General features: G+C 39.4%; 1 protein-coding gene across 1 annotated transcript; it reads right to left on the bottom strand.

Moving 5' to 3' along the window:
• Positions 1–6,731: 6,731 nt before the first annotated feature.
• Positions 6,732–17,906, bottom strand: LOC128637995 (DELTA-sagatoxin-Srs1a-like). The gene is made up of 2 exons (XM_053689879.1): positions 17,796–17,906; positions 6,732–8,564 (listed from the first exon to the last, which is right to left on the bottom strand). Exons 1-2 carry the CDS (start codon positions 17,897–17,899, stop codon positions 8,153–8,155), a joined length of 516 nt encoding a protein of 171 aa, XP_053545854.1. The 5' UTR covers positions 17,900–17,906; the 3' UTR covers positions 6,732–8,152.
• Between the last annotated feature and the right edge of the window lie 2,947 nt (positions 17,907–20,853).

The raw sequence follows: 20,853 nt of genomic DNA, 5'->3' as shown, positions 1-20,853 counted from the left end.
ACAGGATAGGCTGACATACAGAGGCAGTGATATTTGTTTAGCACAGGAGCACTTACAGCTACAGGATGGGATGACATACAGAGGCGGTGATATTTGTTTAGCACAGGAGCACTTACAGCTACAGGATGGGCTGACATACAGAGGCAGTGATATTTGTTTAGCACAGGAGCACTTACAGCTACAGGATGGGCTGACATACAGAGGCAGTGATATTTGTTTAGCACAGGAGCACTTACAGCTACAGGATAGGCTGACATACAGAGGCAGTGATATTTGTTTAGCACAGGAGCACTTACAGCTACAGGATAGGCTGACATACAGAGGCAGTGATATTTGTTTAGCACAGGAGCACTTACAGCTACAGGATAGGCTGACATACAGAGGCAGTGATATTTGTTTAGCACTAGAGCACTTACAGCTACAGGATGGGCTGACATACAGAGGCAGTGATATTTGTTTAGCACAGGAGCACTTACAGCTACAGGATAGGCTGACATACAGAGGCAGTGATATTTGTTTAGCACAGGAGCACTTACAGCTACAGGATAGGCTGACATACAGAGGCAGTGATATTTGTTTAGCACAGGAGCACTTACAGCTACAGGATAGGCTGACATACAGAGGCAGTGATATTTGTTTAGCACAGGAGCACTTACAGCTACAGGATAGGCTGACATACAGAGGCAGTGATATTTGTTTAGCACAGGAGCACTTACAGCTACAGGATAGGCTGACATACAGAGGCAGTGATATTTGTTTAGCACAGGAGCACTTACAGCTACAGGATAGGCTGACATACAGAGGCAGTGATATTTGTTTAGCACAGGAGCACTTACAGCTACAGGATAGGCTGACATACAGAGGCAGTGATATTTGTTTAGCACAGGAGCACTTACAGCTACAGGATGGGCTGACATACAGAGGCAGTGATATTTGTTTAGCACAGGAGCACTTACAGCTACAGGATGGGCTGACATACAGAGGAAGTGATATTTGTTTAGCACAGGAGCACTTACAGCTACAGGATAGGATGACATACAGAGGCAGTGATATTTGTTTAGCACAGGAGCACTTACAGCTACAGGATAGGCTGACATACAGAGGCAGTGATATTTGTTTAGCACTAGAGCACTTACAGCTACAGGATAGGCTGACATACAGAGGCAGTGATATTTGTTTAGCACAGGGGCACTTACAGCTACAGGATAGGCTGACATACAGAGGCAGTGATATTTATTTAGCACTAGAGCACTTACAGCTACAGGATAGGCTGATATACAGAGGCAGTGATATTTGTTTAGCACAGGAGCACTTACAGCTACAGGATAGGCTGACATACAGAGGCAGTGATATTTGTTTAGCACAGGAGCACTTACAGCTACAGGATAGGCTGACATACAGAGGCTGTGATATTTGTTTAGCACAGGAGCACTTACAGCTACAGGATAGGCTGACATACAGAGGCAGTGATATTTGTTTAGCACAGGAGCACTTACAGCTACAGGATAGGCTGACATACAGAGGCAGTGATATTTGTTTAGCACAGGAGCACTTACAGCTACAGGATAGGCTGACATACAGAGGCAGTGATATTTGTTTAGGACAGGAGCACTTACAGCTACAGGATAGGCTGACATACAGAGGCAGTGATATTTGTTTAGGACAGGAGCACTTACAGCTACAGGATAGGCTGACATACAGAGGCAGTGATATTTGTTTAGCACTAAAGCACTTACAGCTACGGGATGGGCTGACATACAGAGGCAGTGATATTTGTTTAGCACTAAAGCACTTACAGCTACAGGATGGGCTGACATACAGAGGCAGTGATATTTGTTTAGCACAGGAGCACTTACAGCTACAGGATGGGCTGACATACAGAGGCAATGATATTTGTTTAGCACATGAGCACTTACAGCTACAGGATGGGCTGACATACAGAGGCAGTGATATTTGTTTAGCACATGAGCACTTGCATCTACAGGATGGGCTGACATACAGAGGCAGTGATATTTGTTTAGCACATGAGCACTTACATCTACAGGATGGGCTGACATACAGAGGCAGTGATATTTGTTTAGCACAGGAGCACTTACAGCTACAGGATGGGCTGACATACAGAGGCAGTGATATTTGTTTAGCACAGGAGCACTTACAGCTACAGGATAGGCTGACATACAGAGGCGGTGATATTTGTTTAGCACAGGAGCACATACAGCTACAGGATAGGCTGACATACAGAGGCAGTGATATTTATTTAGCACAGGAGCACTTACAGCTACAGGATGGGCTGACATACAGAGGCAGTGATATTTGTTTAGCACAAGAGCACTTATAGCTACAGGATGGGCTGACATACAGAGGCAGTGATATTTGTTTAGCACTAGAGCACTTACAGTTACAGGATAGGCTGACATACAGAGGCAGTGATATTTGTTTAGCACAGGAGCACTTACAGCTACAGGATAGGCTGACATACAGAGGCAGTGATATTTATTTAGCACAGGAGCACTTACAGCTACAGGATAGGCTGACATACAGAGGCAGTGATATTTGTTTAGCACAGAAGCACTTACAGCTACAGGATAGGCTGACATACAGAGGCAGTGATATTTGTTTAGCACAGGAGCACTTACAGCTACAGGATGGGCTGACATACAGAGGCAGTGATATTTGTTTAGCACAGGAGCACTTACAGCTACAGGATAGGCTTACATACAGAGGCAGTGATATTTGTTTAGCACTAGAGCACTTACAGCTACAGGATAGGCTGACATACAGAGGCAGTGATATTTGTTTAGCACAGGAGCACTTACAGCTACAGGATAGGCTGACATACAGAGGCAGTGATATTTGTTTAGCACAGGAGCACTTACAGCTACAGGATAGGCTGACATACAGAGGCAGTGATATTTGTTTAGCACAGGAGCACTTACAGCTACAGGATAGGCTGACATACAGAGACAGTGATATTTGTTTAGCACAGGAGCACTTACAGCTACAGGATAGGCTGACATACAGAGGCAGTGATATTTGTTTAGCACAGGAACACTTACAGCTACAGGATAGACTGACATACAGAGGCAGTGATATTTGTTTAGCACAGGAGCACTTACAGCTACAGGATAGGCTGACATACAGAGGAAGTGATATTTGTTTAGCACAGGAGCACTTACAGCTACAGGATAGGCTGACATACAGAGGCAGTGATATTTGTTTAGCACAGGAGCACTTACAGCTACAGGATAGGCTGACATACAGAGGCAGTGATATTTGTTTAGCACAGGAGCACTTACAGCTACAGGATGGGCTGACATACAGAGGCAGTGATATTTGTTTAGCACAGGAGCACTTACAGCTACAGGATGGGCTGACATACAGAGGCGGTGATATTTGTTTAGCACAGGAGCACTTACAGTTACAGGATAGGCTGACATACAGAGGCAGTGATATTTGTTTAGCACAGGAGCACTTACAGCTACAGGATGGGCTGACATACAGAGGCAGTGATATTTGTTTAGCACTAGAGCACTTACAGCTACAGGATAGGCTGACATACAGAGGCAGTGATATTTGTTTAGCTCTAGAGCACTTACAGCTACAGGATGGGCTGACATACAGAGGCAGTGATATTTGTTTAGCACAGGAGCACTTACAGCTACAGGATAGGCTGACATACAGAGGCGGTGATATTTGTTTAGCACAGGAGCACTTACAGCTACAGGATGGGCTGACATACAGAGGCAGTGATATTTGTTTAGCACAGGAGCACTTACAGTTACAGGATGGGATGACATACAGAGGCAGTGATATTTGTTTAGCACAGGAGCACTTACAGCTACAGGATGGGATGACATACAGAGGCGGTGATATTTGTTTAGCACAGGAACACTTACAGCTACAGGATAGGCTGACATACAGAGGCAGTGATATTTGTTTAGCACAGGAGCACTTACAGCTACAGGATAGGCTGACATACAGAGGCAGTGATATTTGTTTAGCACAGGAGCACTTACAGCTACAGGATAGGCTGACATACAGAGGCGATGATATTTGTTTAGCACAGGAGCACTTACAGCTACAGGATGGGATGACATACAGAGGCAGTGATATTTGTTTAGCACAGGAGCACTTACAGCTACAGGATAGGCTGACATACAGAGGCGATGATATTTGTTTAGCACAGGAGCACTTACAGCTACAGGATGGGCTGATATACAGAGGCGGTGATATTTGTTTAGCACAGGAACACTTACAGCTACAGGATGGGCTGACATACAGAGGCAGTGATATTTGTTTAGCACAGGAACACTTACAGCTACAGGATAGGCTGACATACAGAGGCAGTGATATTTGTTTAGCACAGGAGCACTTACAGCTACAGGATGGGCTGACATACAGAGGCAGTGATATTTGTTTAGCACAGGAGCACTTACAGCTACAGGATGAGCTGACATACAGAGGCAGTGATATTTGTTTAGCACAGGAGCACTTACAGTTACAGGATGGGCTGACATACAGAGGCAGTGATATTTGTTTAGAACAGGAGCACTTACAGCTACAGGATAGGCTGACATACAGAGGCAGTGATATTTGTTTAGCACTAGAGCACTTACAGCTACAGGATAGGCTGACATACAGAGGCAGTGATATTTGTTTAGCACAGGAGCACTTACAGTTACAGGATGGGCTGACATACAGAGGCAGTGATATTTGTTTAGAACGGGAGCACTTACAGCTACAGGATAGGCTGACATACAGAGGCAGTTGATATTTGTTTAGCACAGGAGCACTTACAGATACAGGATAGGCTGACATACAGAGGCAGTTGATATTTGTTTAGCACAGGAGCACTTACAGATACAGGATAGGCTGACATACAGAGGCAGTGATATTTGTTTAGCACAGGAGCACTTACAGCTACAGGATAGGCTGACATACAGAGGCAGTGATATTTGTTTAGCACAGAAGCACTTACAGCTACAGGATAGGCTGACATACAGAGGCAGTGATATTTATTTAGCACAGGAGCACTTACAGCTACAGGATGGGCTGACATACAGAGGCAGTGATATTTGTTTAGCACAGAAGCACTTACAGCTACAGGATAGGCTGACATACAGAGGCAGTGATATTTATTTAGCACAGGAGCACTTACAGCTACAGGATGGGCTGACATACAGAGGCAGTGATATTTGTTTAGCACAGGAGCACTTACAGCTACAGGATAGGCTGACATACAGAGGCAGTGATATTTGTTTAGCACTAGAGCACTTACAGCTACAGGATGGGCTGACATACAGAGGCAGTGATATTTGTTTAGCACAGGAGCACTTACAGCTACAGGATGGGCTGACATACAGAGGCAGTGATATTTGTTTAGCACAGGAGCACTTACAGCTACAGGATAGGCTGACATACAGAGGCAGTGATATTTGTTTAGCACAGGAGCACTTACAGCTACGGGATAGGCTTACATACAGAGGCAGTGATATTTGTTTAGCACAGGAGCACTTACAGCTACAGGATAGGCTGACATACAGAGGCAGTGATATTTGTTTAGCACAGGAGTACTTACAGCTACAGGATGGGCTGACATACAGAGGCAGTGATATTTATTTAGCACAGGAGCACTTACAGCTACAGGATAGGCTGATACAGAGGCAGTGATATTTGTTTAGCACAGTAGCACTTACAGCTACAGGATAGGCTGACATACAGAGGCAGTGATATTTGTTTAGCACAGGAGCACTTACAGCTACAGGATGGGCTGATATACAGAGGCAGTGATATTTGTTTAGCACAGGAGCACTTACAGCTACAGGATGGGCTGACATACAGAGGCAGTGATATTTGTTTAGCACTAGAGCACTTACAGCTACAGGATAGGCTGACATACAGAGGCAGTGATATTTGTTTAGCACTAGAGCACTTACAGCTACAGGATGGGCTGACATACAGAGGCAGTGATATTTGTTTAGCACAGGAGCACTTACAGCTACAGGATGGGCTGATATACAGAGGCAGTGATATTTGTTTAGCACAGGAGCACTTACAGCTACAGGATAGTCTGATACAGAGACAGTGATATTTGTTTAGCACAGGAGCACTTACAGCTACAGGATGGGCTGACATACAGAGGCAGTGATATTTGTTTAGCATAGGAGCACTTACAGCTACAGGATAGGCTGATACAGAGACAGTGATATTTGTTTAGCACTAGAGCACTTACAGCTACAGGATAGGCTGATACAGAGACAGTGATATTTGTCTAGCACAGGAGCACTTACAGCTACAGGATAGGCTGACATACAGAGGCAGTGATATTTGTTTAGCACAGGAGCACTTACAGCTACAGGATTGGCTGACATCTGATGATGTGAAAATATATATTTAAAAAATCCACATTAACAGCCAAGAAATGTGCTTGAAACAAGAGGAATGGATTTTAAGAAGTTAAAAAAAATCGGAAAAGTCCCATAATTTCTAAAAAAAAAAAAAAAAAAATGTTCATGGACTAGAATATATGTTTTGAATCATCCCAGTGTGCTATAAGTATGTCTGAAATGCTTTTGATAAATAGATTATTGTACAGTAGTCAAATGGATTAGAATTACTTTGAATTATAAAACTGGTAATTTTCATGTGCGGAACCTTGCTCTATTCAAATGAGACCCAAAATAGCAACAGTAGTATATTTTTCAATATACAAATCAAAATGAATGCAGTCGTTGATAATACATTTTTATTTGGGTAGACTCAAGCATTTTTTTGGGTTCAGGTGAAGCAGGTAGTATAGAAATAGCACAGAAGATATTGATCATAACACTTTAGAGATTTGGCTAAATTTAGAGGTCCTCTCAGGGCCGGGATACCACTTTTCACTTTAGCACTATTTTTCACTATCACTGGAGCTGAGCTTTTCACCATACAAGGCCTTGGAGAGCAAAATCAGACACCCGCACAAAATATAGTCTATAAGTCTGCTCTGTTTATTATTTTGTAGGACTGTGCTTATAAAGTTAAAATAGTTACATTACATGAGGTTATACAGTGTTGTGCCATTTTACAGAGAATAGCTAAGAATAAAAGACCACAGTAAAATCTTGAGTACACTAAGGAACAGTGAAATGTTGATAAATGTGTATCTGGGCGTTCGGCCAAGGAAATAGCAAGAACACATTTTTAAGATAGGTAACTCACACCAGTGATGTGCAGTCACTAGAGGCAGGTGAGGCAGTGCTTCACCTCTCATATGGGCAAAAATAAATATATTTTTTTTATTGGCTTTAAAAAAATAAAAAAAATTGCTATTTTTTCCCCCAGCATTTTTTTTTTCACAGCTACATGTTGTGCAATGGAGAGGCACAAGCAGGTCTGCCCACCATTACACAACATGCTGCGCCATCTACTGGATGAAAGTGGTTAAGATCATTGCATGGCCCATTATCTGCTTATTTGAGGCAGTCCCATTTGGGCTGACCCAATCCAGTGAGAGGCATTAGTAAGTGGAATTTAGGGTTGGGGCTGGATGTTAAATAATATAAAACAAAACAAAAACGGAAAAAAACTACTTTAATTTAGTTTGTTGCTGTCCTGTGAAGCTGAAAGCTGAAAAAGAGAGTTCTGTTCTTCCCCTCTAAGTGCAGTGGAATGTTCCACTGTCACTTCCTGAATCCTTACAGAGCAGGAAAGGGAGAGAGGCAGAGAGAGCAGTGTTTCATTCACATTTTATTGTAGTAAGTGCTGCAGCTGTAGATTTTACTGAAATGGATTCTGTTAGTGAAAATGATAATTTAATGAATGTGGTTTAGTGTTTTTGTTGAATTGTGTTCAGATACAGCTCATTAACACGGGGGGACAGTAAGTGAGCATAACCCAAGCAGAAGAGTAAAGTGAGTCTCACACCAGCATATTTATTCACAGCATACTAAACTCCATTATAATGAACTAATCTAAAATGTAATGTAGCTTAAACAAAATGGAGTAGTAGAGACAAAATGGTGTCAGTATGGTCATATATATTCTTACAGCTACTTTTAATCTGTTATAAAGACCAAAGTAGTCAATGGTCATTTCTCTAAGTAGTATCTCTTTAAAGATGTGGCTAATATGTATATATATATATGAGTAATAGCCCTTTAAAAATTGGCTAATTCTTATCTGTTATTTCAAGTTTGAGGATAGCCTTATAATCATCAGACATTGTGGCTTTAACAACAACATTGTCTTTGCTAACCTCAAGAGCCTGAGTATCCCTTCCAACCACAAGACGCTGAAATGAGAGTGATGGCATTTTATCATAGTACAAATCATTAAAAAGACCATGGTCAGCTTGGACAGTTTCATCAGTGATCCAGACACCACAGATGGTGCTGAAAATATTACGGTCAAAAGGATTTGAGAACATTACGACAAGTGAATTTCTTTGAAAATGATACACAATGAGTCCCACGCTGCCACAGGCTGTGCCAGGTGTTTTCACAAATATGCAGATTTCTTTTGATCCAGGAGAGACAGTTGAGGATGGCGGTGACAGCATATGGCCACTTTCACAGAAGGAGCTGTAATATTATAAAATACATGTTAAATTAATTCACAAGTTATATAGGTACAATATCTTAAAGGGACATGAAACCCACAATAAACTTTTAAAATTCATATAGAGCACATGATGTTAAAAGGTTTTCCAATTTACTTCTATTATCTAATTTGTTTCATTTTCTTTGTATCCTTTATTGAAAAGAAAACCTAGGTAAGCTCGGGAACTGGGAGCTTGCTGCTGATTGGTGGTTGCACATAGATACCTCTTATCATTGGCTTACCAATGTGTTTAGCTAACTCCCAGTAGTGCATTGTCGCTCATCAAATAAAGGATACTAAGAGAGGGAAGCAAAATTGATAATAGAAGTTAATTGGAAAGTTGTTTAAAATTGTATGATATATATAAATCATGAAAGAAAACATTGGGGTTTCAGGTCCCTTTAATATAAAACTGTGGTTAAAAAATTGCTTGCATAAAAATCACTTATATTTTATGTTTTATATTTGAAAATAAATAGCTATAGTTAGTTCTAGAAGAGATTGCAGTGATGTTTACATTACATCAAATGATTATTGTAAACTTAACTATTAGAGATGCCTTTGCTGTTTCTAGAAGTGATACACAATATGGCTTGGTCACAATCTATAGATTCATAATTACTGGTATTTTAAAGGGATAGTAAAGTCAAAACCTTCAAGATTCAGATAGAGCATTCAATTTTAGACAGCTTTCCATTTTACATCTATTATCTAATTTGTTTTGCTCTCATGGAATCCTTTGTTGAAAAGCCTTCCTGGTAGGTTGAGTAGCAGCAGTGCATTATTGGGGGTAACTGCTGATTGGTGGCTGCACATATATGACTATTGTCATTGGCTTACCAGTTGTCTTCAGCTAGCTCCCAGTAGGGCATTGCTGCCATTTCAACCCTTTCAATAAACGATAACAAGACAATGAAGCAAATGGGATAATTCAAGTAAATTGGAAAGTTGTTTATTGCATGCTGTATCTGAATCGTGAAAACAATTGGGGTTAAATATCCCTTTAATTCAGAATGGCTTACATATGTCTGAGTGCAGTTCAAAGTTACTTCTATTTTCCCTCCTGTGTATCATGCGACATCCATCAGCCAATCACAAAAGCGTAGACTAATATACTGGGAACTCTTGCATGTGCTCAGTAGATGCTGGTGCCTTAGAAAGTGTGCATATCAAATGGCTGTGTACTTTTTGATAATGGCAGTAAATTGGAAAGTTGTTTAAAATTACATTCTCTTTCTAAATCATGAACTTTTAATTTTGACTTTAGTGTTCCTTAAATCAATGACAGTTATCACGGTATATGTGCAAATAATAATAATAAAAAAAAAAAAATTCATTTTATAATTAACATGTTTAAACCTTTAAATACTTTGTTACATCATTGAACATTAGATTATCATATTTAATCCATATAAACATTTTATAATTTGTATTTTAAACTTTTTATTAAACAAAAAACGGATCTGGCTTATTAACATGTGAACTGAGCATGTGCAAGACCTTTAAAATTTAAATAAGTTAAGGGAACAGCTAACAATTGTCACTTGACGCAAACAAAAATGATGGGACAAAATAATGATTGTTCCTATTTGCTGGACACTGTGGCCTAAAAGACTTTCCTGCCAAACGCAGCTTTGGAAGAAGCATAAATATCAAAATGGTAAAATTTAGAAAAGGTATTGAGAGAAGACCAAGTTTACCGCCTTGCAAATCTGTTCCAAGGAGGTGTAATTTTTGAAGGCCAAAGTAGTAGATACAGACCTGGTAAAATGAGCAGTTACTCTGGGGGAGATTTTCCCACTACCGAGTAAGCCTTACGAATAGTCTGCTTTAGCCATGTTGCCAAGGCCACTGCTGTACCTTACGACTCTTTCTGGAACCTGAAAAGTGGACAAACAAGCTAGAAGTTTGTCTATTATCTTTAGTAGCCAAAAGATAAAATGTTAAGGCTCTGGCTACATCCAAATTGTATAGTAATTATTTTCTTAGGGTTAGAAGGATTTGGGCACAGAGAAGGAACAACAATCTCCTGATTAATATTTTATGAAGACACTACTTTTGGGAGAAAATCATATTTGAGCCAGAGGATTGCTTTATACTGATGAAAAACCAAAAAGTGGTAATCAGATAATTCAGAAACTCTTCTAGCAGAAGAAATGGCTAGAAGAAAGAGAACCTTCCATGACAATAACTCTAGGGAAAGCATATGTTCAAAGGGGGGACCTTGCAAAACAGAACCAGATTCAAATTCCAAGGGGAAGAATTGGCGGATTCTCCCCAAGGCTTGAACAAAAGTTTGAACATTAGGTTAACTGGTCTTTTTGTGAAACAAAAGAAAGAATGCCAAAATCTGACCCTTTAAGCAAACTAGCCAATAAACCCTTATCCGGTCCATTCTGAAGGAACTGAAGAATTCTGGGGATTCCAAACAATTTCTAAGAAAAAAAACTCTAAAAGAATACAAAAGAAAGAAAGCTTTAAAAATCTTATATTAATTTCTCTGCATAACAGGCATTCTGGCTTGCAGTGAAGTAGAGATAACAGAATCCGAGAAACCTTTGTTTTTGAGAACTAGGCGTTCAACCTCCACATTGTCAAACTGAGATCTGGATGATACAAGGATCCTTGAGGCAGCAAATCTTTCCTTAGCGGTAGAGCACATGAATGGATGGATGACATCTGAATTAGGTGCACATACCAAGTTCTGCAGGGTTACACTGGAACTATGAGAATTACAGAAGTCCATTCCTGTTTGATTCTGGCAATGACTCTTAGAAGAAGAACAAATGGAGAAAATATATAGGCCAGACGAAAGGTCCAAGGACAGATAAGAGCATCTATCATGGAAATAGACCAGATGAAAGGTCCAAGGACAGACTAGAGCATCTATAATGTCAGCTCTTGGATCTCTTGACCTTGAGCAATAAACCAGAAGTAAGCAGCTCAATTTGGACGCCATGAGATCTATTTCTGGAAGACCCCACATCAGGACTAATTGATCAAACATGTCCTGATGAAAAGACTATTCCCCTGGATGGACAGACTGACGACTCAGGTAATCTGCTTCAGAATTGTTCATTTCTGAAATGTGAATGACCGATAAGGTGCAGTGGTTTTCCTCTGCCCAAGACAGAATGTGAGATATTTCTTGCATAGCTAAGGGCTTCGAGTCCCTCCCTGATGATTGATGTATGCCACAGCAGTGACATTGTCTGACTGGAATCAAATACATTTTTCCTGTTTGAGAAGCGGCTAAGATTGAAGGGACCAAAAAATTGCACAAAGTTCTGGGATGTTGATAGGCAACCTTGCCTCTAATGAGGACCATACTCCCTGCACCCTTCGAGACTTCTAAACAGGGCCCCAACCCATCAGACTTGCGTCCATAGTCCAGATAGGCCAAAGAAAATAATCTCTAAAGGTTAAATAGGGATATGGTTCACTTTAAATCTAAACATGGAATCAGCCTCTGGCTCATTTAAAGGATCAAGGTCCTCAGAGGAGATTTCACCCTCAGAACCCTCAAAAAGAGTCTCAGCTGAGTCAGAGCTTTGTAAGCTTGGTGGTAACTGAGCCTGGGGAATAGGACCCTGTGTATTACAGGTGGTGTGAGGTAAATCTCCTCATTTCCGCTTACCCTTACTTGGTTTGGGGATAGACGCTAAAAACACTGTCATAGTCTTTCAAAGATTTGTTTTATACTCTGGAGAAAAGTGAGTGGAAGCCCCCTGAGCCACAAAAACAGATATGGACACTAAATGTTTGCCAGGTGTCATACTGATAGGATTATGGGTTGTACAGCATATAAGAAACACCTCAGAACCCCAGAAAACAGAGAAAAAGCAAAAATGAATTACCCTCAGAAACATTTTTTCATTACCCACCCCCTCAGCAGCTCCTATGAGGGTACTCCACCACCTCCTGTGCATATAAAGTGTTAAAACTGGGCCCAGATATCTTGAAAGTCCTAAAGACCCTGAGAAAATTTTCAGCCAGTCAGAGATCCAGTAAAGGAAAGAGAAAGGTTAGCCAAAGCGGGGGGAGGGGGGGGGAGAGCTTAACTCCAGAATGATGGGCAGGCCTAAGCCTGTGACTAAAAACATCAAAACACACAAATAACATGTGAAAGTGTGTGTGTGTGTGTGGGGGGGGGAATACTTCCTGGTGGCAAACAAGATGGCCACTTATTTCAGAGGCTGAGCTGTTGAGCTGGTATATCTGCTGCATATCACTCAAGAAACAACCAAACTAAGATTAATTTCTGCATATTTTGCATCTATTATGCACACTGCACATATTGATCTAACTATTAGTAACAACCTCAGCTCTGAACGGAGAGGAGTGCAGCTGGGCCTTCTTCAAGACCGGCCTTTACCTAACCCCCCCCCAGTAACCCGAGTAAAAGAGCATAAGCTATTCTATGAGCACAACATTCATCCTTGAATATAACCTTAAAAATAATAGTTCTGGAAATATCATAGTGGTGGCGGAGACTAGAAGAGACAATCTGCTTATTATCTTGAACCTAAAATGGCTGCGGTGGACAGATGGAAGTGCTATTTTAGAGGTACTTAACAATAACTTTCTGGAATTCAAACAGAAGCTATCCCTCACTTTTTCAGATGATTCTAAGCTGCTCTTCACATGTGACAGACTGGCGGACCAAACAGCCAAGGGAGACCACTAACAATCTTCTCTTCATGAAAATGGCAGATGACAATGAGGGGAGATCATTCAATACAACTTTAGAGAGGGCCAGTAACAACACCTAAACCGCCGTACCTCGAGCCTTACCTATTGTTGCACTCTCAATAGATGGGACAGTCTACCGAGAACCCCAGCTAAATGTGAAGGCCAGAGGTACTGTAACCTATAATAGTCTTTTCTGAATTGGATGGGGCTGCACTACCAGAATGGCGGTATAGTCCAGCTAGCCCAAGGTTGCTTGCAATGGGAGAGTTGGTTGGTCGAGCACTGAGAAAGCACCCTCTGGGCGAAACTTACCTGTTACCCGGGAGCTACTATGCTGCCTCCGAGTATGACGGTCTCGATCTAAGTACTGCTGTCCTAACTGGTCTGGAGTTCCTTAATGAGTCAATATCACTGGCCCAAGCCATTCTGGTGTTTGATGTGCATAACCTGCTCTCTGTATTTGGAACTAGGGACTATTGGGAGTCAGTTATGGAGTGGCCATCTATCTGTACTCAGTGTTCCCTCAACCTGGCGATCTGGTATTGGATAAGCCCCTCAGAGATCGCCATATCGCTTAACACATCTGTTCAACATACACCTTTAATATTAGGCGACTATGGCTTAAGACTCGGTCAGATGCTGTTACCCGATATGATGATAGTATTTGTGTAAGAATAATTTTGTTATTTATTAAATGCTTTATTCTATGCAATGGTCTCCCCAAGTTTTTTTTATATAATATAACTAGTTCCTTCCTTATGTATGACAATAGCTTTGATAATCTGTATTCCAACGCTGCTAAACTGAGAAACTAAAGGCTTATTTGCAATATATGGTACCCAGAGTGAATTGTTGCAGGTATATGGGCTGTTTTTAATGCTTATAGAAATTGTTGTATTTGATAATGGGGGATCTTTACTATTCAAAAAGGTCTGCAGTTACTTTATATACGGGGATCCAGGGTCTATAAATAATGTACCATTTTATAACATTAATATAATACTGGCTAATTCATTAAGGCAGATACAGAGCCTTCGCCGGCCGAGACGACAGGATTCATACATTTCATATAATGTTTTTCCCACAACCAATGGAAGTCATTCATAGGCACAAGTCAGACTTCACAAGTGATAAAGTCACTGTGATTTTAGTATAACTAGACTCTGGGCCACTTTAAAGATTGATAATGTCTGTGACCTGGAACTTTAGTCTTTCTCCCCCCAGCCCATATTTTAATACGGAGACATCATATTGTTAGATTATTTACTATTAATATAACTAGCCATGTTAATTATATTTCTTTCCTACATGATACCTAATAAGTAGATTATTTGGAAGGAGATATTTCTTGTTCCCCATAAGTGCTGTTTAATTGAGTTGTTTCCTTAAAGGGACACTGAACCCAAATTTTTTCTTTCGTAATTCAGATAGAGCATGACATTTTAAGCAACTTTCTAATTTACTCCTATTATCACATTTTCTTCATTCTCTTGGTATCTTCATTTGAAAAGCAAGAATGTAAGTTTAGATGCCGGGCCATTTTTGGTGAACAACCTGGGTTGTTCTTGCTGATTGGTGGATAAATTCATCCACCAATAAAAAAGTGCTTTCCAGAGTTCTGAACCCCAAAAAAAGCTTAGACGTCTTCTTTTTCAAATAAAGATAACAAGAGAATGAAGAAAAATTGATAATAGGAGTAAATTAGAAAGTTGCTTAAAATGTCATGCTCTATCTGAACCATGAAAGAAAAAATGTGGGTTCAGTGTCCCTTTAACTTCTTTGCATAACATATACTACCATTGTCCCTAGTTGTATTTTCTCCTGTGTCATAGTACATGGTTTTGATACTACAGTCCATTGTTCGGATATCATTGGTCTTATCTTTGCTATAGCCTATGTTAAGAGAATGTCAGGGTTTCACCCTGCTCTCGTTTGTGTTTGCTGCTGGCAGCCATTTTACTCACCTGTCTCTTCACCTGCCTGCAGAGTGTGCAACGCTGCTCACTTACCTAAGCACCCTCTTATTGACAAACTGGAGGACATCATCTGTGGGAGACATGTTGCAGTCCCAGAATTATAATGTCATCAATTACGATTTAAGGTGCCTCAGTTCTGTCTGCCTTTGCCCTTGCGTTGTCTGAGACTTCTTTGTGAGTTCCTGTGTTCCAGTTCCAGTATACCTGGCTTGTCTGACGTCCCTTCTGGTTTCTGATCCCTGGCTTGTTCCTGACTCTGCTTATCTCTTTGTTCCTGACCCCAGCTTGTCTGACAACTCACTTTGGCTCCTGACTCGGCACGTCTGACTACCAGCTCTGGCTTTGACTCCTGGGTTATTATTTGGCTTTTGGACTTTTTATTATTTTGTTATTAATAAAGGTGTGATTATTTTAGCATTTCACGTTTCTGTCTGATTCCTGGTACCCTGACAGAGACAAAGTATGTTACTAGTTCACGCCCCACTTGTAATCTAGCCCTATGCAATGAATATGTGAGTTTAATTTTTTTGGCTGTTTGGATGGCTTTTTTTCAGTGTTCACATGTTAACCATTTTTTTTAATAAAAATTACAAATAACTAAGCAACTTGTACACAAACAAAAATCATTAGACTATTCATTATGGGGTTGGAGGTTTAAACAAATTAATTATAATATTCCTCAAAACAATGATAAATTATTAAATTCACACATTATACAATGATATTTAAAAATGCTGCTTTGAAGCATTTGCGTTCGTACTGATTTAAATGGGGACAAAGTATGAAAGTATAATGTCAGATTAGCATTAGGCATAATTTAGGACCAATTTTATCGTATTGCTGTCAATTATTTCTTCATAAGGGATCTTCTATGTACTGACTTATGTTTCTGTAAAATGATGGTTTTGTTAAATAATTCTCTATATACTGTACTTCCTCTAAATGTTAATGATAACTTACTGTAAGTGTATAGTATTAGGATATAAATAATGAGCAACTCCGTTTTAATTTAATTAGTGCTGATACAACCAGTATATAAAAATATATATTCAGCTTCCATAAAACAAATACTAAGAAACCACAATTAAAAAGAGAAATTGGAATGTTAAAAAAAGTAATATTAAAGGGACAATCAAGTCAAAATTAAACTTTCATAATTCAGATGGAATATACAAATTTCCAATTTACTTCCATTAACAAAATGTGTACAGTATTTTTATATATTTATACTCTTTGAGTCACCAGCTCCTACTGAGCATGTGCAAGAAATCACAGACTATACATATATTTGTGATTGGTTGATGGCTGTCACATGATTCAGGAGGAGTGGAAATAGACATAGCTTTGAAATGTGTCAGACAGCAATCCACCCAAACGGATACGATCAGATTGATTGACACTAGATTGGCTAGCGTCCGATTGACCCGAATGTGCAGGCAGCATAGGCTGTCAGCATTTATTGATGGGCGGCGGATATGATCCGCTACAGCGGATCATGTCCATCCGCACAATAATAAATCGGCCCCTAGGTGCTATTGCATTGTCTGTGTATTGTATTGTTTTATCATGTGTTTGTTTATTATGCAAATCTACTGTATTTACTGGTCCTTTAAGTACCACTATGTTTTTTTGTGTGTTTTTTTTTTGTTTGTTTTTACAATAGTGCCTTTAACAATCTTAAATGGACATTAAAACCATTCTTTTTTTTTATATGAATAGTATAAATCCACAACTTAACACTGTTGTTTTATTAGCAAAATGTTTTGCAGTCCAGTGACATACCCATTGACAATCTAATTTGCTGTGACCAGTTAGGGACATCTAGAAATTAGTTGCAAAGATCAAGAAATCACTGTGCAGCCTGATGAATCATATGATTCTAAAGCTTGGAGGATAACACTCATGCTTTTCTGTGGTTGGGGAAGCAAAACATTTTTTAGAATAAAATGACAGCAACATTGTGAGAAAAAAAAATAATGAAAACACACTGCAATTTTTTTTCACTATGCATAATTAAAAACTTTATGTAAAAGTCAATGTTCCCTTAAAGGGACAGTTTAGTAAAAATTAAACTTTCATGATTCAGATAGGGAATGCGATTTTAAACACATTTCCAATTTACTTTTATCATAAAATTTGCTTTGTTCTCTTGGTATTCTTTGTTGAAAGCCAAACCTAGGTAGGCTTATATGCAAATTACTAAGACCTTTAGGCTGCCCCTTATTTCATAGCATTTGGCAGTTTTTCACAGCTAGAGGGCATTATTTCATGTGTGCCATACAGATAACATTGTGACCACGCCCGTGGAGTTACAAATGAGAGGGCACTGATTGGCTAAATGCAAGTCTGTCAAAAGAACCGAAATAAGGGGGCAGTCTGCAAAGGCTTAGATACAAGGTAATTACAGCGGTAAAAAGTGTATTAATATAAAAGTTGGTTATGCAAAACTAGGGAATGGGTAATAAAGGGATTATCTATCTTTTTAAACAATAACAATTCTGGAGTAGACTGTCCCTTTAAATTGAAAGAAAATAGATTGATTACCTTTTAAAGTTCAGGGTGATTGACTTTGTCCTGTTTATTAGTTCAATCCCAACAGATCTTCCTGCATCCACTTTTGAAAGTATTTCAACCATTGAATTCTGCATCTTATCTCTTAACTGAAAAAGAAATTGTGTTGCTTGCTCTTTAAATTGTCTCTGATATTTAAGTGGAATTATCTTTATCCAAGTAAAGTGAAATCAAATTGTTCATGAGCTTGAAAACAATTGTATAGACTGGTGTTTATCAATATGTAATTTCTTCAATTCTGTAAGGCTTACACATGTTTAACCCTTTCATGACAGGGTTATAATGTCTACATCGGAACAACGTTCCCGTGTAGACAAATTGAAATCACACGATCGTGCACACGATCCGATCCAATAATTGAAATCTCGCGGTCTGGGGGACGTCCCTATGATGCTAGGAATGCCCTCCAGACCGCGATCAAATCCAGGAAGCGCAATTGGCTTCAGGACAGCCGTTCGCTATGACGTCATAATGGCGCTAAAGCCCAGCGCCGTTTTGACGGAATACAACGGCATAACGGCTGCAAAAGGTTAGAAACTATAATCTACAATTGACAAACTGTTATGTTATGAAAGAGTATATAGAATGGAATCAGTTCTATTTCTGGCTAGGTGCCCAACAATAAGATTTATAGGGCAGCCCAAACTTATTTCTTATTTAAAGGGTCAATATTAAACCTTCATGATTCATATAGGGCATGCAAATATAAACAACTTTCCAATTTAATTTTATCATCAAATTTGCTTTGTTCTCTTGATATTCTTAGTTGAAAGCTAAACCTAGGTAGGCTTATATGCTAATTTCTAAGCCCTTGGAGGCAGCCTCTTATCTGAATGCATTTGACAGTTTTTCACAGCTAGAGGGTGTTAGTTTATATGTGCCATATAGATAACATTGTGCTCACACCCGTGGGGTTATTTATGAGAGGGCACCATTAGGACGGCACAGAACGTCCTACCTTATGTGGCATCCTGCAGGCTCCCCCTTTTACGCAATCAGGAATCGGACTGGGGAGCGTGTCTAGCAGTGTAGGCAGACCCTCATGATCCGATCTGGCCTTGAAATCACGTGATCATATCGACAATCACATGATTTAATTTTTACAGCAAGTGTTAAACGATTTGATGCCGACATTAAGGGGTCAAACAATCAGTTAATTTCAGAAAAATATTATATTATTATTATTATATTATATTGACACATAGATATTTATGGCACATGGGGAACAACAATAGTGATATTATTTAATTTCTTTCACTATATAAACATTTTGTTCTGTATAGTGGTTATACATGTGGTGTTGATTTCAGTATTAAAAAAAAAGAAAGGCTATTTACAACAACTACTTGGTAATATACTGGGGCTGGTTATCCCTTGTATAATATCAAGATTTTATTTTCAGTTAATTATAAATAGAAAAATACTTCTAATTACTGCAATAGAACATTAACAATAATATGATATGAGTTAACATTCATGTGCAAGAAATCACAGAATATACATAGATGCATTTGTGATTGCTGTCAGCTGATTCAGCAGGAGTGGAAATGGACATAACTTTGAAATTTTATTAGAAAGGATAAAGTATGAAGCAATTAGCACTTGCCTTCAGGTGTTCGCTGCCAACCCCCGGTTCTCCCAGAAAGTGTTGGAAATAGCGGTGCTGTGTCACCTCCAGGGAACCAAGCTGCCCACGTCCTCTGAGTCAACCTTGTTGCTTTCACCTCCAAAATAAAAGAGCTCACAATAGTGTAGCATATTTCAGACATTGTGGTAGGCGCATTTGTTCCAGAAATTGTTTTAACTTTATGCTCTTGATAAAGGCTTCTTATAGCCGAAACGCGTTGAACTGTATTTTAAATAAAACCTGAAGCTGCACCTGAAGACACCTTAGTGATGATTTTAATAAAAGGCTTATTTTAACTGCAATCTTGTGAGTATAACCAGTTTGTGCGCCTACCACATTGTCTGAAATATGCTACACTATTGTGAGCTCTTTTATTTTGGAGGCGAAAGAAACAAGGTTGACACAGAGGACGTGGGCAGCTTGGTTCCCTGGAGGTGACACAGCGCCGCCATTTCAAACACTTTCTGTAACTTTTAAATTTGTCTGAAAAAAAAATCTAATACTCATTTGAAGTTCAGACTGAGTGTTATTGCATTGTCTTTTTTATCATGCATTTGTTGATTATACAAATCTACTGTATATACTGGTCCTTTAAGTACCACTATGGGTTTGTTACAATAGTACCTATAACAATTTTAAATGGACATTAAAACCATTGTTTTATATGAATAGTATAAATCCACAACTTAACACTGTCATTTTATTAGCAGACTCATTGTTTTGTAGTCCAGTGACATACCCATTGAAAATCTACAGCTAGATTACAAGTCGTGCGCGATATTTTTTCTTTAGGCTCCCTCGAGCGTCTTCAGCCTCTCTAGCCTCACCAGTCTTTATGTTATTAAATAATCTATACTATAATTGCGTTTGTAATGTCCATCGCCGTCGGCACTTGCGCACGCATCCTCAATTGAATGTTGGCAGCGCAAGGACAAAATAATTTGCTGCATCCAGGTGAATTCCGAAAATGGCAGGATGGTGAAAGAATCCACTGAAGGTGGATTCTTTCACCACCCTGCAATTTTCGGAATCCACCGGGATGCAGCGAAGGCAAACAGAGAATTACAAAAGCAATAACTAACCGCACACATCAAGTATTAAAAAAAAACAACTAACCGCCTGCATCAAGTATTAAAAATAAATAAATAACCGTCCGCATCAAGTATTAAAAAAACAAAAAAACGAAATATAACAAAAAACCAACCTCCTACACAAAGTATTAACACATACACCGCAAACCCCCACATTGCTAAATAATAAAGTAATTAACCCCTTAATCACTTAACCGTCAACCACCCACATCGGAATACACCTAATTACCCTATTAACCTCTAAACCGCAAAACCCCCACATCGCAATAAACCTAATTATCCTATTAGCCCCTAAACCGCAAAACCCCTACAT

The sequence above is a fragment of the Bombina bombina genome, chromosome 8 (genome assembly GCF_027579735.1).
Source record: "Bombina bombina isolate aBomBom1 chromosome 8, aBomBom1.pri, whole genome shotgun sequence".
Classification (NCBI taxonomy): domain Eukaryota; kingdom Metazoa; phylum Chordata; class Amphibia; order Anura; family Bombinatoridae; genus Bombina; species Bombina bombina.
The sequence above is the reverse complement of the archived record's forward strand: the minus strand, read 5'-3'. Positions and strand labels throughout refer to the sequence as shown.